The sequence below is a fragment of the Taeniopygia guttata genome, chromosome 28 (genome assembly GCF_048771995.1).
Source record: "Taeniopygia guttata chromosome 28, bTaeGut7.mat, whole genome shotgun sequence".
Classification (NCBI taxonomy): Eukaryota; Metazoa; Chordata; class Aves; order Passeriformes; family Estrildidae; genus Taeniopygia; species Taeniopygia guttata.
In genome coordinates, this window is record NC_133053.1 from 3,929,583 (window position 1) to 3,947,971 (window position 18,389).

An 18,389-nucleotide genomic window follows, 5' to 3' on the forward strand; every position below is an offset into this window, starting at 1 on the left:
GGGGGGCTCAGCAGGGCAGGTTCTGGCATTTCATCACCTTCAGCTCTTTGTACCCGCACAGAGCAAGGCAGAGATCTCAAATTAGAGCCTTGGTAAGCTCCAGGAGGAGGCCTCAAACTGAGATAAAATGAGCCCTAACTGAGACCCTTAATTAAGTCCCGGTGCTGACAACAGGGGAGCCCCCACCTGAGGGCCCTGGGCTGCCCCACCAATTAGCAGAGCCAGCAGCTCATCAGGGTAATGAGGAGCAGTGGGGCAGGACCTATAAGTACCCTGAAGGCCACAGGGGGGTTAAGCCAGGTTTGTGTCCAGTCTAGGCTCTATGGAGCAGCCCCCAAAGCAGGTCTGGCCTCTGACCAAGGGGGGCTTTTGCTGAGGGCACTCTCAGAGCTGGGCTGGAGGCTCTGACCTTTCTCTTTCTCCCTCTCCAGATGAGGCCCCCCACCAGCAGTGATTCCTTCTCCAGCAGGTTCCTGGGCCAGATCCTTCAGCTCAGCTTGGCCAAGTACCCGGTGAGTGAGGCTGAGGCTGGGGAGGGGGTGGCTAAAACCTCAACACTGGCAGTTTCTGGGGGCTTTCTGTCAGGTAATTTATTTTCTTTCAGTCTTTTCACATTATTAGGCATTAGGAAGAAATTCTTCCCTGTGAGGGTGGTGAGGCCCTGGAAGTGCCCAAGGGCAGGTTGAATGGGGCTTGGAGCACCCTGGGATTGTGGAAGGTGTCCCTACCCAAGATAAAGTTGTGGAATAGGTGATCCTTAAGGTCCCTTCCAACCCAAACAATTCCATGATTTTTCTTCTGCTTTACTTCCAATCCCAGCCTTTTCTCCTTGGCCTTGCCTTGCTCCCCTTCAGCTGTTGGTGGCTGTAGCATTCCCATTTCTCTCCCTCTCCGGATCAGAAGAAATGGGAGGGTGTTGGGAATAAAGAACAAATAAAGAACAACCCAACAGGTTCTGGCTGAAGTTGGTTCCACTCTCGGCTCCATGCTGGCACAGAGCAGAGTTTAAGGCTTTCCCTGAGGGCTTTAAACACCTTGAAGTTCTCCCATGTGCTGATGGACCTCTCTTTGCAGCTGAAGCTCCTTCAGAAAGCATCTGTCTGGATTGGATTGGTGCTCCCTGTCGGGACCATCAGGAGCAAACTCTGCCCCCAGTCCCCCAGCAGGCCTGGGCTGCTGGCCAGGAAGAGCTGGGGGAAGCTGGTGCACCTTCTGTTCTCTGTGACTCCCACCAGCATCCAGAACTTCCTGGGCTACCTCCCAACAGACTGGGGCCAGAGCAACATATCCAAGGGTAAGAGCTGGAGCCTCCTGGGACATCTGGAGGCTTTGCAGCTGGGAGGAATGCAGCATGGCATTCCTGCAGGGAGCTGGGGAAAGTGCTGTATTTGTTCTGGGTGTGGTGATTGTGCCTCCTGTAAATCCCTGCAGAGATCCAGGAGGCTCCCATCAACCCAGCCAGCAAAGCCAGCAAGAGGAAGAGGGATGATGTGGATCTGGAGCAGCAGGAGCCCTGGTTTGTGGTGCTGGAGAGGGATTTGCCAGAGGATGACCCTGAAGATGTCTCATATGAGGTGAGATGTTGTGGCTGCTGAGCAATTCCAAGATGGTTTGGCCTCTGTGTGAGCCTGGGAGTGTTCCTGTGGAGGAGCTTGCAGAGGTTTCCTTTCCTCTAACCTCTCTGAGGGCACAGGGTGTCCAAGGAGCACTTGACCATCACCCCAGCGCTGTCTGAGAGCTTGGGGGTGCCCCACTCATCCCCAGGGTTTCCCTTTGGCCGGCGTCCCTGCTAGGCAGCACCTCTGTCACCCTTGGCCGTGGCTCGCAGTGCTGTTGGGACAGGACTGGTGTGTCCTCCCCACGCTGTTCCTTCCTCAGAGCCTCCCTTTGCCTCTTTCCCCCCAGCCCTCGGAGCTGGAGTCAGACAGTGACGAGTACCAGTCCCAAAACGACACCGACCTGGAGCTGGAGGAGCAGGGTGGGGTCACCGTGCTGAAGCTCTCCTCTGTCCAGGTGAGTGTTCCTGGGGACAGCATCAGTCCTGGGCTGCAAGGCTTCCCCTCAGCCCCTGGCTGCAGCAGGAGGGAGCCTGGGGTTGCTCTGATCTGGATTCTGTGAACCCCTTGTGGATTTTGTGCTGCTCTGACCTGTGCCACACAACCCCCAGGGCTCCGTGCTGCCCCCAGAGCCGGGAGCGGAGGATCCAGCTGTGGCCAGCAGTGGGGGAGATGCTCCAGATGTGGCCGGTGGTGATGCCCAGAAGCCACAAGGAGATGGGAGCAGTGAGCAGGAGTCTGACACAGCCTGTGACACCAGCTCATCCCAGGATGGGGTAAGGACCCTTGGGACAATCCCAGCCTCTGAGTGTGGGGCAGGGGAGGTGGCACAAGTCCCCTGGATGTCCCCAGGCTCTGAGCCTTTGTCACAGAGCTCTGCTGCCAAGGGAAGGGGTTGGAGAGGCTCCAGTCCCTGTGCAGGGACACAGCCTCAGTCCCCAGGTGTTGGTGGGGTGGTGCTGGGTGAGCCCAGTCACAGCAGTGCCAGATGCCAACTTTGACCCCTCTGACCCAGGGCCACTGCCAGCAGGTTGCCACAAGCCTTTCACTACTCCCTGCCCTGGATATTTTGCAGCAGAAAATAGGGAGGATTTATGGGAATTCTTCACCACAAGCAGCTTTCCCCTCACTGCTCTGGTCCCAAAGCATTGCTGGATGCCCTCCTCATTCCCAGGAAGCTGCTGCCCTGGGAAGTGTAGGGTTGGGGGATTGCTTTGTCCCCAGTGTCAGTGAGGGCAGGCAGTGCTATGGGGGAAATCTCCTGTTTTCCAGGGAAACGAAGAAGCCTGACTTGTGCACCTGGACCTTCTGGGGCTGCAGTGTGCCTGATTCCCTGGGACAGCTGTGTCCCTGAGGGGGATGTGCAGTTAAATCAGTTAAATGCTATGTTCGTGTTGTTTGTTTCCTTTTTCTGAAGTTTATAATAAAATCACCCTGTTTTTTCACATCAACTGGGATCTATTGGTACCTGGAGCTGGCATTACAGGGTGTGGGGCTGCCAGGGGCACCTTTCCCTCTGATTCCTCCTGGGGAGGGGTTCCTCAGGATGCCTGGGGGAGGGGGATGGCTCTGGGAATGCTGGAATGTGATGAGAGGGCAGAATTGAAGGTGCAGAGAGGCTGGGCAGCACCGGGGCTTTCCATGGGGCAGTCCCTGAGCTTTGGACACCCAGGCTGTTCCCTGGGCTGGCTGGTGCCTCCAGGGAATCTCCTCTCTTCTGGCATCCCCAAGAACACTGGAATAACCCCTTGGAAAAAAACCAAATAATTTAACACAGAGGCTGTGTTTTGTAGTGAGCGCTTTGAGGTTTTCAGTTTGTATTTTGTCTGCTTTATCTGGGAGTTGTGCACAGAACTTCTCCCTCTACATCAGTCCTAGGAGCCATCCTCTGAGGAAATAGAGATTTTGGGGTCTGGAAAAGCAGGCTGGGATCAGGAGGTGCCTGAATATGACCCAGAGCTCTGGAGAGACCTGAGGTTACCCAGTGCTGGAGCTGTTGCCTGGATCAAGTCCCAAAATCTGAGGCTGCAAAGAGAGCAGCTCCTCCCAATGTGGGTGAGGGAATGGGAACAGCTCAGGGGGGTTGGATCCCTTGCTCAGGGCATGCCTGGAGGCTGCGTCTGGCACCAGTGCCTGGAGCTGGCTTTGTGTGGGAATCTACTGGGATGACAACCTCCAAGTGCTAAAATGAACCATGGCACCCTCCAGCAGGAATGTGGGGCTGAATGAGCTGAGCCCTCAGTTGGGTTTAACCGGGTGGGCCAGGCCAGCTTAGAAATGCCTGTGGTTGTGACAGAAATGCCTGTGGTTGTGTCTGTGCTTGCCCCAAGCCTCTGCAGGAGCAGAAACCCTCCGAGGGGACAGTGCCCAGGGTGGTGCTTGTGTCCCAACACCTGTGGGCTGCAGGAAGGAATGGGAGTTCGAAATCCCAGCGGATTTGGAGGCAGGTAAGGGGGATGGAGGGGTCTTGGCCCCCAGACCCTGCTGGGATTGGGAATTTTAATACCAGGTTTATTAAAGATTGTCCTGCCTGTCAAAGCATCCCCGTGGTGGCTTTTCCTGCTGGATTTCACTGCTGTTTCCAAAGCCTTCTCTGACCAGTGAATATGGGAATAAATCACATGGATTCCATTTCCTTCATGGTGGAAAAAAGAGGCTCTTCTTTATGCACATAATTCCTTTTTATACAGTTTTACAGACTTCATGTGTGACTAACTGGTTAGTAGACTTCTTGCTAATTACTTTTATTGGTTAGTAACAAGTTATTCTGTGTTCATTGGTCACTCAAACTCTTGGTATTGTATATGCAGGGAAAGTAGTTTTTGATAGTTTTTATTTTTCTATCTAATGGTGTAAAAACAGTTTATACAGGTGCAAGTAGGAACAGATTGTTATGTTAATGAACTGCTCACACCAGGATTGCTTTCACATGGGAATTTGCAAAGTGCTACCTTGACTTAGAAGAAGTGACAGGCCAGCCAGAGCAGGTCTGATTTTATAAGGCTTTTCTTTATATTTTTTCTACCTTACTATAACAATGAACCACTTAAAGGTGGAAATTCTGGAGCTTTAAATTTGTGTCTGGGTCAGGACACCTTTTCTTGGAGCTGCAGCCCTTGGACTCCTCCCTGGCCCTCTAAAATTGGCTTTACAGCTCTGGCCAGAGATCCAGCACTGGTTCCTTGTGCCTCTGCTCCAGCGGGGCATGGTTTGGATCAGGCAGGGCTGGTTTTCTCTCAGGTTGGTTTTTGTGCACCGTTAACAGTCCTGAGTGATGAGACTCAAGCATTCACAAAGCTGCAGTGCCTCATACCTGGTGTTATCTGCAGCCACGACAGCTCTGCTTTCATTACTGCTGAGTAACAGCAAGATTTTTTTTTGTTAAAGTTTGATAAAGGAGCTGATCCTGCAGCTCTTGGATATTATTCTGTGCTCAGCATTAATTCAGGTGCTCCTTGTTTGTGTACAAGAGCTCTCCCTTTCTCTGCAGTAGGAGTTAATAAAATGTCCTTCACAAAGCTCTCTCTGGAATCTGGCCTGGCTTTTCCTCTTGCTCCTGAGCTTTAGGAGCCCTGGCTGTGGGGATGAAGGGCAAGCTTGGCTCCTTGCCTGGGGGTCAGGCTGCAGAGTGATGATGCTATCTGCTGAGGAAGGAAACAGCCCTAAATCTGCCTCTGAGCTCACCTGCAAATTAATTCTGATCTCCCCAGACCTTAAGCCCTAATTTAGGAAGAAGACCCCTCCTCAGCTGAGCATGGAGGAAGTCAATGGCTTGGAGAAGCAGCTGCAGAGATGTTTGATCCCAAGGTCACCCCTGAGTCCAGCCCAGCAGGTGGGTTTGTGAGGAGGAGGAGTGGGATGATGGCCCTCAGTGGGTGCAGGCTCAGCCTGGAGAGGTGCCCCAGCACCTGAGGGTGGCACAGCCCTGGTATCCACCAGATTTTGTGTGATCCCCCTCAGTCCCTGCTGAGGAGCAGATTTCCTCCATCTCTGCACGCCCTGGAAATCTTCAGTCGCTGCTTTCCAAAGGCCCCACCGTTCCTTTTCCCAAGGCCTGGTGCTTTTCCTGTTCCCAGGGCCCAGAGCTTTTCCTTTTGCCAGGCCCCATTTTTCCTTTTTCCCAGGGCCCGGTGCTTTTCCTTGCCCTTGTGAAAAATGCATATTTTATGATTGGCTTTTTGCAAATGTTACAATGAATATTATATGTGTAATGTTAGAAAGTGATGCTGTATTAATTCTCTTACGTAGTCTGTTAAATGTAATTATAGGTTACAACATAATGTTAAAATAGAAACTCTGTGATATAGGATTTGTTACAAGCTCGAGCAGGAAGATGAGATAATCAAGAAACTCTTCACACGGAGATGTCAGCAAAGGGGGGCCATAAAAAGTTACAGCCTCATCAGAAAAGACAAACATTCTTCCACCTTCTCTCTGTCTTTGTAGAACCAACAGGATTAAGGAGAAGAAGTTGACAAAAACCAGAAAAGTTCTTAATTTGCAAGGAATTTATGCATTGTGTATGAGATATATAAATATGCAACAGGTTACTGCTTTTAAGGTTATTCCTTTGTTCACAAGGGACAATTACAAGACAATAAAAAGCAAAGACTTACAGATGTCCGGATGCTCTCGGACACTAAGTCACAAAAAGCATCCCTTGTGAACAAAGGAATCACCCTTAAACCAATACACTTGTTGCATATTCATATATCCTTTATGGTTATGCATACATTCTGTTCTGAACAAGAAACTCTGTCTGTTGTATGGGAACTGTTCCCTTTAATCCCATGGGGTGTTTGAGTCTGAGCAAGGTCTGAAGAAATTAGCTTCTTCTCATAAGAAGCCATAAATTCCTCTCCTTTGGAAGATTTGGGTGTTCCTCAAAGCGAGTATCTCATTCCTAAAAAAAAACTTCCCCCACATACATAGTCTCTATTGTAACATTATTTTGAAACCTAAAACTACATTTAACACACTACGTAAGAGAATTAATACAGCATAACTTTCTAACATTACACATATAACATTCATTGTAACATTTGCGAAAAGCCAATCATAAAATATGCATTTTTCACAGCCCCATATCCTCGGCAAGGGCCACCAGAGAGCCACCAGGTGCTGTGGCAGGATGGGAAGGAGAGAGGGAGAGAAAAGGAGGGGTAAATGGGGACGAGGAGATGAGTGGGGACCTTGAGGGAGCCTGAGGGATGAGCAGAGGTGACCCTGACAGTCGGGGAGCAGCGAGGACACATGGCCCCAGCAGCCTGCGAAGGGCTCCGACCTGTGCTGAGGGAGCTGTGTGGGAAACAAATGGCTTAATTGAGGCGAAAGCGATCATAATTAGCATGAACAAATCCAATTAGAAGCCGGGGGCGGGTTACCCTGGGCCTGGCATGGGCAGCAGGGAGGGCTGGGGGTCCCAGGGCTGGGACAGGGGGTGGCAGGGGTCCCCTGGGGCTCGTTAGCATCTTCTCCTCCCCGGGGTCTGGCTCTGTGCCCTGGCCATAATTAGGCTGGAGGATGGATTAGGCAGGCTGTGCTCAGCCAGGGGAGAGCAGCAATCACTGGTAATGGAGAGGGGCAGGAGCCCCATTCCATCCCTGCCCCAGGGCTGGAAGGAGCATTTTCCTCTTTCCTATGAGGAGCAGAGGACAAACTGCTCCAGTCTGTCCTTTCAGGTGATGCTGGGGTCTAAGGGGGGATGTGCTCAGCTGCAACCCTGGCACGCTGGAAATAGTGAGGTTAAATATTAACTGTGAGCTCTGATGCTACAGCAGGAATTTTTCCTAGCAAAAAGAGATTTGAAGGGTTCGTTTCCAGCAAAATCATCTTTATGGGTCATGATTTTAGTTACAAAATTTTCCCTTGTTTGGGGAAAATGTGAAACCAGAACACTTGTCACTGGGTTTCTTTTTCCTGTTCAGTCTCCTGCCCCTCTAGGAGTTACTCCTGCAGGAATTCATCCTTAAATCCCCCATTCCAGGAGTGAGAGGCAGGCACTGAGCACCCTCTGAATCTTCCAGCCCCACCTTCTGTGCCCGACTGCTCCCACAATGTGGAAAGCAAAACAGGAGAGTGGGAACCTCTGTGCCTGGTGTGGTCCCAGTAAAACCAGTAGAGCCACCAGCAGGAGGAGCAGGCAGGTGCTTCTGTCATTCCTCAAAAGCTTTGGGAGCTTTCAGAGCCAGGGAACTCCATCCTCATGGGATTGGGGTAATTTGGGGTCTGTGTGTCCTGCTCAGCCTCTGGTGGTGATCCAACCCCTCCCAGTGCAGTGCTGTCACCTGTGTGAGGTTCCTGCCTGCAGCTGGTGACAGCTCCCAGTGATAATCTCGGGCTTATCTTCCCCCGTGACAGCAGCAGGAATGAGGGAGGCTGTGATGTGTCCCTGGGGAGCTCAGTACCAGCCCCAGCCTGTGGGGAGCTCCAGCTGCCCCAAATCCAGCAGGTTTTACAGCTGCAGGGGAAAACAGCTGTCCCCATATCTGCTCATCTCCCAGAGTATCACCGATTCAGGGTGGGGTGCCTGGGGAACGATGCTGTGCCTTTCTGGGGACACAGCACGGGGGTGGGCAGGGCAGGTGCTCGTTCTGCTTCACTCAGGGATGCGCAGGGAGGGACCAGCCCTGTGTCTCAAGCTGGCCTTCGGGGTTTTGCACATGCCAGGGAGGGATTTGCATCAGGGCTGACCCTGCTCCCTGTGGGTTATCTGGATCTGGGAGCCCAAAGATGCCTTGGACCAGCTAAGCAGCGTTTTACCCCTGAGGAGGGCTCCGGCCATGTGTGTAACTGGGAGCAGATGGTGCCAGCAGTGACAGAGCACTCTGGCCATCCCCAGCATCTCTGAACATGGAACCATCCCCTCAGAGGTGCACAATTCCCAGCCCAGATATTTTTGGCCAGTGAGAGCTGTGGATGTTGATGTTTTCCAAAGGCTCTGAGCCCATATTTGTGTTGCTGCCCTCGTTGGCATCTCCAGGCTGTTGGTCACAGTTGGGTGGCAGGGAGGAGCTGTGCTACAGCAGATGCCACGGCTGGGCTGGCGTCCAGCTGAGGCCTGGAGACTTGTTGTGTCACACTGTGGGAAAAGTGAGGGGGAAAATGAGGGAAAAGTGGTATCCAGCAGGCCAGACCCCCCCTCCCTGCAAATAGAGCTGAGCTGTGCCTCTCTCCCAGTGCCTTCCCAGCTCAAGCCCAGTGAAAGCTCTTGGAAGCACAGCTGGGAAGGGCAGCATTAACATGCACATACATTAGGTGTGACTCAGCCCACAAAGCAGAGTCATTTTCAGGTCTGATTATGCTCAGCCCTGCGCTCCCCAAAACTCGCTGGTTTTGTTCATATTTCATTTAAAGATGCTGCAAAATACTAGCTTAGAAAAATGGGAGGTGACAGGAGAGCCTGGGAGCTATGGATGGTTCCCATCCCCACCCCACAGAGGGAAGGAGGGATGAGGTCAGTGCCATCGAGTCGAGCTGCTGGTGCCAGTGTGGGACCTCCTGGTACCTGTGCCCTCAAGGGGCCTTCAGGTGGGAGGTGCAGAGAGCCCTCAGGGGTCAAGGATGAGCCAGTCTGGAGAAAGGTTATTTATAAGAGTATGTAGTGACAGGGAATGGTTTTAAATGGAAAGAGGGGAAGTTTAGATGGGATATTGGGCAGGAATTGTTCCCTGGCAGGGTGGGCAGGCCCTGGCACAGGGTGCCCACCCTGGATCCCTGGCAGTGCCCAAGGCCAGGCTGGACAGGGCTTGGAGCAGCCTGGGACAGTGGGACGTGTCCCTGCCATGGCAGGGGTGGAATGAGATGGTTTTAAAAGTCCCCTCCCACACAAACCATTCCATGATTGCACTGAGTTTCTTGGCCCTGGATCTGCCTGCAAGGGAAGAGGCACCTGTGGCTGGTTCAGGACACCAAAAAGGGTGGGCATGTAGATTGTCACCTGTCCCCTCCTTGCTGTGACACCCCCTTCTCCCCAGGGACCTCCCTGAGAGCTGTGGATGCTTCTGTGCCCAGAGGAGGTGACTCGTGGTGTGTCCCCACATCCCAGCCCTGGGAAGGGGGACCCAGGCAGTGTGGAGAGGCTGCAGGTCACTGCTCTGTCCCCAAGGGACCCTGGCTGGCTCAGCATCCTCCCCTCGATGCCATTGCTGCTTCCAGGAGCTCCCAGCACCTGCCCATCCCTGCAGAGCTCAGTGGGCACTGCTGGGACCTCGGGGACTGCTGGCAAATGACCAGAGGTGTGGCATTTGGTGACACAGGTGGGCATGGCAGTGGTTGGACTCGATGATCTCAGAGGAGTTTGCCAACCTTTCAGATTCTGTGACTTCCAGCCCCCAGCTTTATCACCAAAAATGCCTTATCAGGAGCAGCCCCCAGCTAAGGAGGCTTCATGCCCACACCAGCCATGGAACTGTCCAGGTTTAAATCTTCTGCTGCACTTCCCAGCCAGACCCCTCACAGGCTCAGGGTTTCCAGGAGAGGGAAGGAATCCAAGGCCCACCTCCTTCAGCAGCAGCAAAGAGCAGCTCCTCCCACCTGGTTTCAGGTTTTTGATGCAGCTCCCAGCAGAGCAGATGATCTGCTGACACCAACCCCAGCCCTCCCACGCCCCGGGAAGGAGGGGGCTCCTCTTGTGCTGCTTTCCTCAGGAGTTCTGTCCTTGGCTGTATCTCACTGGGGGATCAAAGGATTGAAACAATCCCATCCCTGATGCTGATCAGTCATTGAAGCTCCTACATGGGAAGGGACCCACAGGGATCATCAATCCTGCCCAGACCCCCCAACAGCCCCACCCTGAGCAGCCCTGAGAGCGCTGTCCAAACGCTCCTGCAGCTCTGGCAGCCTCGGGGCCGGGACCATTCCCTGGGGAGCCTGGGCAGTGCCAGCACCCTCGGGGGGAAGAACCTTTCCCTGAGCTCCATGCCAAGGCCTGGCACAGCTCCAGCCCTTGCTGGGCTCCAGGAGCTGTCCCAGAGCAGAGATTGGAGCTGCCCCTGAGGACACTTTCATCTCCCAAGAGAGGCTACAACAAAGCCCTGTGACAGCTGAATGACCTGAGGGACCTTGTTGGTCCCCAGAACTTTGTAAATAAATGTCCAGGTGCTGCCTCAGGAGAACAGAATTGCTGAGGCTGAGCAGGAGCTGCTATGGCAGTATTGGAGGTTCAGAATGAGACAGTGGAAATTTAACAGGGTAGAAATCTATTAGGATTTAAGTGAAATGTGCCACTTTAAGCTTGCTAAATATGCTGTTTAGTCTGGTGACTGCAGCCCTAGCAAAACTACCCCAGCTAAGGAGAAATAATGCAAATTTTCACACTGTGGGGTTTGATTTTTCATCCGCGTTTCAAGACACTTCTCGATGTCACTGTGGCTGCTCTGCCCTGTTTTGGCTGCCCCTGCTCCTCCTGAGACTTGTAAAATCTTCCCAGAGCCGTGAAAAAAGGAGAGATTCCACTCTGGGCTGTGCATATCCCAGCACGGGTCCCATGGAGCTGGGACTATTCCCTGTTCAGTGCCCAGCACCCTCTGGGGGAAGAGCCTTTCCCTGGGATCTGGGGAGCCAAGGGGTGTCTCAGGGATTGGGATTTCATCCTCGGCTTGGAGAGGCTGAGTGCACAGAGGGCTGGGGGAGGGAGCAGCCCCCATGCATTTCCCCTCCATGCAGGCAGCCCAGAGCAGATGTCCTCCCACCAGCCGTGCATCATTCATGCAAGAGTGCTCCCTCTCTGATAAATCATGTTGGAGAGACAAGACACAATGGGGCTTTTAATTATAGAAACAATTAGCAAGGATTAATGACAGCGGTGGTGTGACAGTGTTGTTACTCGCAAAGTTTAACCAAGTTAAACAGTTTTTGTCAGGAGTGGGGAGCACTGAGATGCTGCCCTGGGTGTTGGATGATGCACCTCAGCACTCTCCTCTCCTTCCTCTCAGTGAGAGACACCTGGGGGCTTCCAGGGGCTTCAGTGGGTGAAGCCTTGGGGGGGTTTGTGGGAAGGGACCAGGATGAGTGAGGGGACTGTTGCTATAGGACACGTGAAAGCATAACGTGAGCTACTGCTATTTGCAAAGTAAAAAAAGAGACTGTTTATTTTCTGACTTCAACTTTTATGCCTTTTCAAAGGTGACAGTGGATTGGAGAGTTGAATGTGCCACCTCTCTAAAGACATTGGATGAACTACTAGTACATCAAGTCGCTCTACACCTATGAAGGAATGCAAAACAACATGTTGTTTACAGAAAGTTGTGTGAGAAAGTTTTCTAACAGAATGGAAACTCAGAAGGCTTTAGAAAATCTGAAGAATCAGGGCAAGAGGGGACGTTGTTCATGAGGGGACACTGAGGTGGAGCAGAGCCTGGAGCTGGCCCAGGCCCTGTGAGGGGGAGCAGGGACACCACAGCTCAATGTCACCAGCCTGTGGCACTGTGGATGTGTCCCCAGGCTCCTGTGATCCGAGCAGAGGTGCTGCCCCCCACGAGCACCTTCAACACCCAGGGTGGCCCTGGTACAGCTCCAGCACCAGCATCTCTGCACCTTTCAGAGCCAAGGATCAGATCCCTGCTAATCATGGAATGGTTTCAGTTGGAAAGGTCATTAGAGATCATCCCATTCCACCCCTGCCATGGCCAGGGACACCTTCTGCTACCCCAGGGTGCTCCAGGCCCAGTGTCCAGCCTGGCCTTGGACACTTCCAGAGTCCAGGGGTAGACACAGCTTCTCTGGACAACCTGTGCCTCCCCACCCTCAGCATACAAAATTCCCACCTGCTTCCCAGACTCAGAAAAGCTCCCCAGAACCCCTTTTCTGCCTCCCAGCAGCTCCATCAGCTGATCTTCAGGCTGGGATCCAAGTTTAATCTGTTTAGAAGACACCACCAGAGCCAATGGCTTGGGAAAACACAAAAGTCAGCAGTAACTTCCCTTTGCCTGCAGCCCTGGCTGTTCCCCACAGAGGAGGCTGTGAGCAGGGACACAAACACAGAGTGACAGGAGGACAGCAGACACGTTGGGGTCACCAGGGTGGCCACAGCTGTCAGTGGAGGTGAGGTGGCACAAGCCACGCCAGCCTGGAGCCTCGAGCTGCCCTTCCTCCTCCCTCCTCTGCAGGATGCTGGGGTGGGATGCTGGAGGGGAATACTCAGGGGGATGCTTGGATAGTGCAGGTGAGGCTGGGGGCTGGCAGGGGCTGCTCCAAGGGTTTGGGTGCTGGGAGGGGAGAGCATTGGCCTGAGGGTGATGCCTCGTGAAGGCTGATCTAGAACAGATTAGATGGAGTTAAAGAAAAAAGCAGGGATTTATTAGAAAGCCTCAATAGATCCATCTCAGGCAGCACAAGAGCCCAGCCAGCGCTACACCCAAAATGAACCAAAATAGTCACAAAATGCACAACTGCTTATGGGGTCTCTCACTTTTATCAGTTCTGCTCTATTTACATATTGGCATTAATTGTCCAATTACAGCTCCAGCCCAGGCAGTCCCATCCTGCTTGTTTTTCTCTCTTCATTCCACGGTGTTTGTGCTCTTGGGCTGAGATTTGGATCATTCGTCCTTGGTCCCCCTCTGGAGAAAGAATTGTTTTGTCTCCCTGCTCTGTGCAGACAGCTCACCATCCCATAATATGAAGCCCAGACCCACACACTAAAGCAGCACAGAACCTTAAAAATAGAAAAGCTCAAACCTGAGGCATCATTTCTTGAGTCTATCTCTGCCCTGCTGAATCCCCCTGGTACCTGCCCCATGCCAGGAGCCCGTGCTGGGAGCTGGGCTTGGGTCCCCTGGGAGCACCCTCTGCTCTGCTGCACCCCCACCCTGTGCTCAGGCCCTTCCCAGGAGGACCCCGAGGTTTGGTGCAGGATTTACCCCAGGGCAGAGCAGAGAAACTGGAGCAGGGCAAGGGCAGCCCTGAATTCCACGTGGCTCGAGGGTGGAGCAGCCAGCAGACAGGCTGGACCACGCTTGGCCCAGGTGCCTCAACCCTTGGCCAGCCCACCCAGCACAGCCTGGAAAACCCATTCCCAGTGTTCCTGCCTGCTGGGGGATGGCTGGTGGGGAAGGTTTCCCAGTCCAAGCTGTCTCCTGCTGGATTAATAATTCACAGAGCGAGGCAGGGCACAGGAACCTCCACCCCTCTCGCATATCCACGGATCCGGGAGCTGCTGCTGGAATGATGAGCAGGGACAGGATGATGGGGACCCTTGGGCACTGCTGTCCATCCTGCCAAGGCCATGGGTGCAGGGAGATGCACCAGCAGAGCATCTCTGGATCCCTGTGCCAGGTACAGTTCTTGTTTCCAAACATTTTTTTCCTTGCATGGAGGACGTGGGTGGATTTGTTGCCTGTGGAAGTGAGACACTAATAATGCTGGCTGGGTGCCAGGCCTGTTCTCACCTCCAGCACTGACAGCTCCCAAAAATCCTCCTTCCAGCCCCATTCCATGACAGTCTCCCCACCCCAGAGCTCCCCTGGGGACGTGGGAACAGCCAGGAGTGCCCAGAGCCCAGCCCTGAGTGTCTCCTCAAACCCCAAAGGCTGCCAGAGGGGCTGGAATTGCCTGCCTGGCAGCTGCCAGCCTGAGCCAGTTCCCACAGCATCAAGCTGGAGAAATTCCTTCATGCTCCAGAGCCACCTCCAGCCACATCCAACCCCGTTCAGCATCAGGGCAGCCAGAGCATTCTGGAACCTGCTCCTGGTCCCTGTGGAGACCTCAAGGAATAAAGGTTCTTCTGGCAGGCAAAACATGACCAGCACTGTGGAGCTTCAGAAGAGACTCTCAATATCTGGCAACAGCTGGATTCCCTAGGAGAGAAACCATCATCTTCATCCTGGTGTTGGCCAAAGCTCCTGGAGGCTTTGGAACCATGGAACCACTGAGGCTGGAAAAGATCTGTGAGATCACCCAGTCCAACAATTAATGATGACCCAGAAAATTTGAAGCAGTTTCCTGCGAACACATTTCCTGTTTAAAACCTTCTCCCTAACCATGGCAGCCTCCCCGTCCCAGCTCTTGGATGGGCAGGGAAATTAATGATGTGTTCAGCCAGGAAAAGTTTCCCAAGTCTTCCTGGTTACTGAAGGATTCGTCAGCGATCCTCCCTCCCAAATTAGACCTTGTAGACCCCCCCAGCTGATGAATCAGCTCTGCCATCACTGCATCCCAGCATAATTTGTCTTTCAACCTAACAGCTCCCATCCCACTCCAAGGACAAGGAGCAAGAGTAGGCAGCAAAAATAAAAAGCAGGACCCCGTGTGCTGGACTGGGGAGAGCAGGAAAAGATGGGGACAGGGGGAACTTCTTCCTCTGCTGTTTGAGTTCATATTCTGGGCATGATCCATGTGAGGACAGGGAAGAAGCAGAATTTTAGGGACTGGCACCTCCTTGCCTCAGCACGGCCCTGAATCAGGAAAGGGACTGGGAAGGGCACATCCCTCAAAGCAGAGGGATGGGAAAACCTTGAGAGCCTCCAGCAGGCAAAGGGACAGTGTGTTGTCACCACTGTCACCTGCCAGCTGCACCTGGGCACAGGTGAGGGGCTGGGCAGCTCCTGCTGGGAGGTGACTGAGCCCACGCTGGGGTGCAGGTGCTCTTCTCCAGTTTGCTGCTGTGGGTCTCCTCCTTCCCAACAAGGGGACAAGCCTGGTGGTGACTGGGGATGTGGCCCTGAGCCACTCATGCCAAGTGGCAGGTTTTTTTTCCCAAGACAGCACCCTGGAGAGTGACTGGTGGGTCAGACACGCTGCCAGCTGGGAGGGAGCCACCAGGAGAGGCTGAGGGGGATGTCCCTGGCTGGTGGCCCCAGTGAGATCCCTCCTGCCCTGAGTCCAGCCTGAGCCATCCCTGGGTGAGAACCTGGCCAGAGACAGGCACGGATTTGGGGGTTTTCAGGTGCAATCCTGTTCAGATTCCCTGGGGACAAGGAGCATTGCACAATGGCAATCCCTGAGCAGGAACCAGCAGCTCCCAGAGCTGGGAGCTGATGAGGCCAAGCAGATGAATGAAGGGGATTAGAACGTGCTCTGTCTGCGGGTCTGTGCCACAGGGACGTGGGGACACGGGGACATTTCCATCTGGAAGGTGCAAAAGCCGTGTTTGCCCTCCGTGGCACCGCAGTGCCTGGAATTCTAATCTCTCTGATGGTATTTGGAAAGGAGCTGGGAGCTGCTGGAGGGATGCGATGGCACTCGCAGAGAAAGGCAGGAGGGAGACGGGGGTGGCAGCGCGTTCCCTGCGCACGCTGCGGCTCGGGGAGCGTGGGCTGGATTCCATCAGGAGCAATTTCCTCGCGGGGAGGCAGCGGAGTGGCCGCCCCCAGCTCCCCAAGAGTGGGGGAGCGCTGGGATCCCACCGGGAACGGCAGCACACGGATCCAGCCCTGAGCTCGGTGAGGGATGGGAGGCGTTTGGACAGCGCTCTCAGGGCTGCTCAGGGTGGGGGTGTTGGGGTGTCTGGGCAGGGACAGGGGCTGGATTTGATGATCCCTGTGAGTCCCTTCCAGCTCAGGCTATTCTGGGATTTATTCCCCACACCTGATGATTTATTCCCCTCGATCAGTGGGGCCAGCACTGCCCAGCTGATTTTCCCATCCTGGCAGCTGCGTGGTTTCTGTTTGCTCTGCTAATCCAGGAAGGTGCTGCAGGTACCAGGATCCACTGGCAGAGCAGCTGCTGCCAGCCCCGGTTCCTCCTCCCCACCGTGATCCTTGGCTCCACAGCAGGGTTTGCTGCTGCTGCCCAGCCCTGCCCAGCCAGGCAGGGTGGCAGTGTCACCTGTGTCCCCAAGGGTCCCCTGCCGGGCTGGGAGCAGCCCGGGGACAGTGCAGTGACAGGACTGGGGTTGGGGGAGTCCCTGGGGTGGGAAAGCCTCACGCTGGGACCCCTGCTCCACCCAAAAGCAATGGAGAGCAGAACATTTCAGGCTCCAAATGCAGCTGCCCCAGACTGCCTGAGCTCAGGGGTTTTGGGGAGCGAGTGGCTGGGCTGTGGGGTGCACTCTACAGATGATCACCTCAGATTTTACCCCTAACATTTTCCCTTCTTGTCCACGCAATCTAGGACATCCACTTATTAATATCTTATTTTTATCAGGGCTGAGGTGTGCTTGGCACAGTAATGGGGACATCCTGGTGTGGATGGGCAGGACAATCACAGAATCACTGAATCACTGAATCACAGAATAAGATAAGTTGGAAGGGACCCTCAGGGATCATCAGCCCAGCCCCTGTCCCTGCCCAGACCCCCCAACACCCCCACCCTGAGCAGCCCTGAGAGCGCTGTCCAAACGCTCCTGCAGCTCTGGCAGCCTCGGGGCCGGGACCATTCCCTGGGGAGCCTGGGCAGTGCCAGCACCCTCGGGGGGAAGAACCTTTCCCTGAGCTCCATGCCAAGGCCTGGCACAGCTCCAGCCCTTGCTGGGCTCCAGGAGCTGTCCCAGAGCAGAGCTCAGCCCCTGCCCCTCTGCCTCCCCTCATCTCCTGTGCTCCAGCTGAACCAGCCAAGTGCCCTCAGCCCCTCCTCACATGGCTTCCCCTCAAGCCTTCCTCATCTTCCTTGCCCTCCTTTGGACACTCTCATGGCTCAATATTTTATTATCTGGGCAATGAACCCTCGGCCGTGGGCTCTGTGGGGCCGGGCAGCCCTGGAGGGTGACACGAGCTCCATGTCTGGCAGTGCCCAGCTCCGTGACCATGATCTGGGTGCTGTGCAAGTCCCCCTGATCCCCAGCAAAGCAGGGATGGCCTTGCAAATTTGTGCAGCAGGAGAAATGCAGCCTGTGCTGGGAAACCAGAGATAATTTGCTTGTTCCTTCTCTGAGCAGGGAAATGTTAGGCCGGGTTTGAAGGCTGCTGAACCCTGCAAAGCTCCTGCTGAAGCCGGCTGGATGTTTCTGCAGAACTGGCCCTTAAAAAAGGGAGGAAATACTTCTTTGGTGGAGTTTGTCACCTTGGGGTGACTTCAGTGCCAGAAGGGACAGCTGGACCCAGACATGAGGGCTCACTTAGGGGTTGCAGTGGGAGGAAGGGCAGGTGAGGATCCAGCACTGCTGTCGCGTGAAGCCCGGCAGTGAGAGAGGGGAAAGGTCCCTTTCCCTCCTGCTTGGATGAAAACCCTTCACCTGCTGGTGCTTCTGCCTGGCATAGCTCAGAACAGCAGGTTCCTGGCCAAAGAAACTTCCATTGTTATTACCAAATATTTATTAAAAGTAACTGGGCTTAGTCACGGGCTCAGGCTGTGTGTGCAGAGCGGGGCCGCTCACCCGGGGCTCTGGCAGGGAACACGAGGTGGGACTGTCCCCCCTCAGGGGTTCCTGCTCAGAATGAACAGATCTAAAGTGCAGACACACAGACTTTGGGGTCAGGGCAGAGAGGGATGGAGGAAATGGGCTTTGGAGGGGGAAACAAGAGGGTTTGGAGGGGAATCCAGGGCTTTGGAGGACAACAAGAGGGTTTGGAGGGGAAACCTGGGACTTTGGAGGAGAACAAGAGGGTTTGGAGGGAAATCCAGGGCTTTGGAGGGGGAACAAAAGGGTTTGGAGGTGAATCCAGGGTTTTGGAGGACAACAAGAGGGTTTGGAGGGGAAACCTGGGCTTTGGAGGGGAACAAGAGGGTTTGGAGGGGAAACCTGGGCTTTGGAGGGGAACAAGAAGGTTTGGAGGGGGAATCCAGGGCTTAGAGGGGGAACAAGAGGGTTTGCAGGGGAACAACCCCAGCTCTGTGCACAGCAGGTCACAGATGTCACCCGTGGTGTGGCAGCCACTCTTCCCTGTGTCCCCCAAACCCCACAGTGGGGCTGTGCCCCCCACTTTCCATGCTTGACTCCTGGCAGAGTGCACACCT

General features: G+C 54.2%; 1 protein-coding gene across 1 annotated transcript; it reads left to right on the forward strand.

Moving 5' to 3' along the window:
- The first annotated feature begins 299 nt into the window (after positions 1-299).
- LOC115490886 (uncharacterized) lies at positions 300-1,714 on the forward strand. Its single transcript, XM_072919492.1, has 4 exons — positions 300-343; positions 432-512; positions 1,075-1,294; positions 1,432-1,714. The coding sequence occupies exons 1-4, from the start codon at positions 323-325 to the stop codon at positions 1,593-1,595; spliced, it is 486 nt and encodes a 161-aa protein (XP_072775593.1). The 5' UTR covers positions 300-322; the 3' UTR covers positions 1,596-1,714.
- The last annotated feature ends 16,675 nt before the right edge of the window (positions 1,715-18,389 follow it).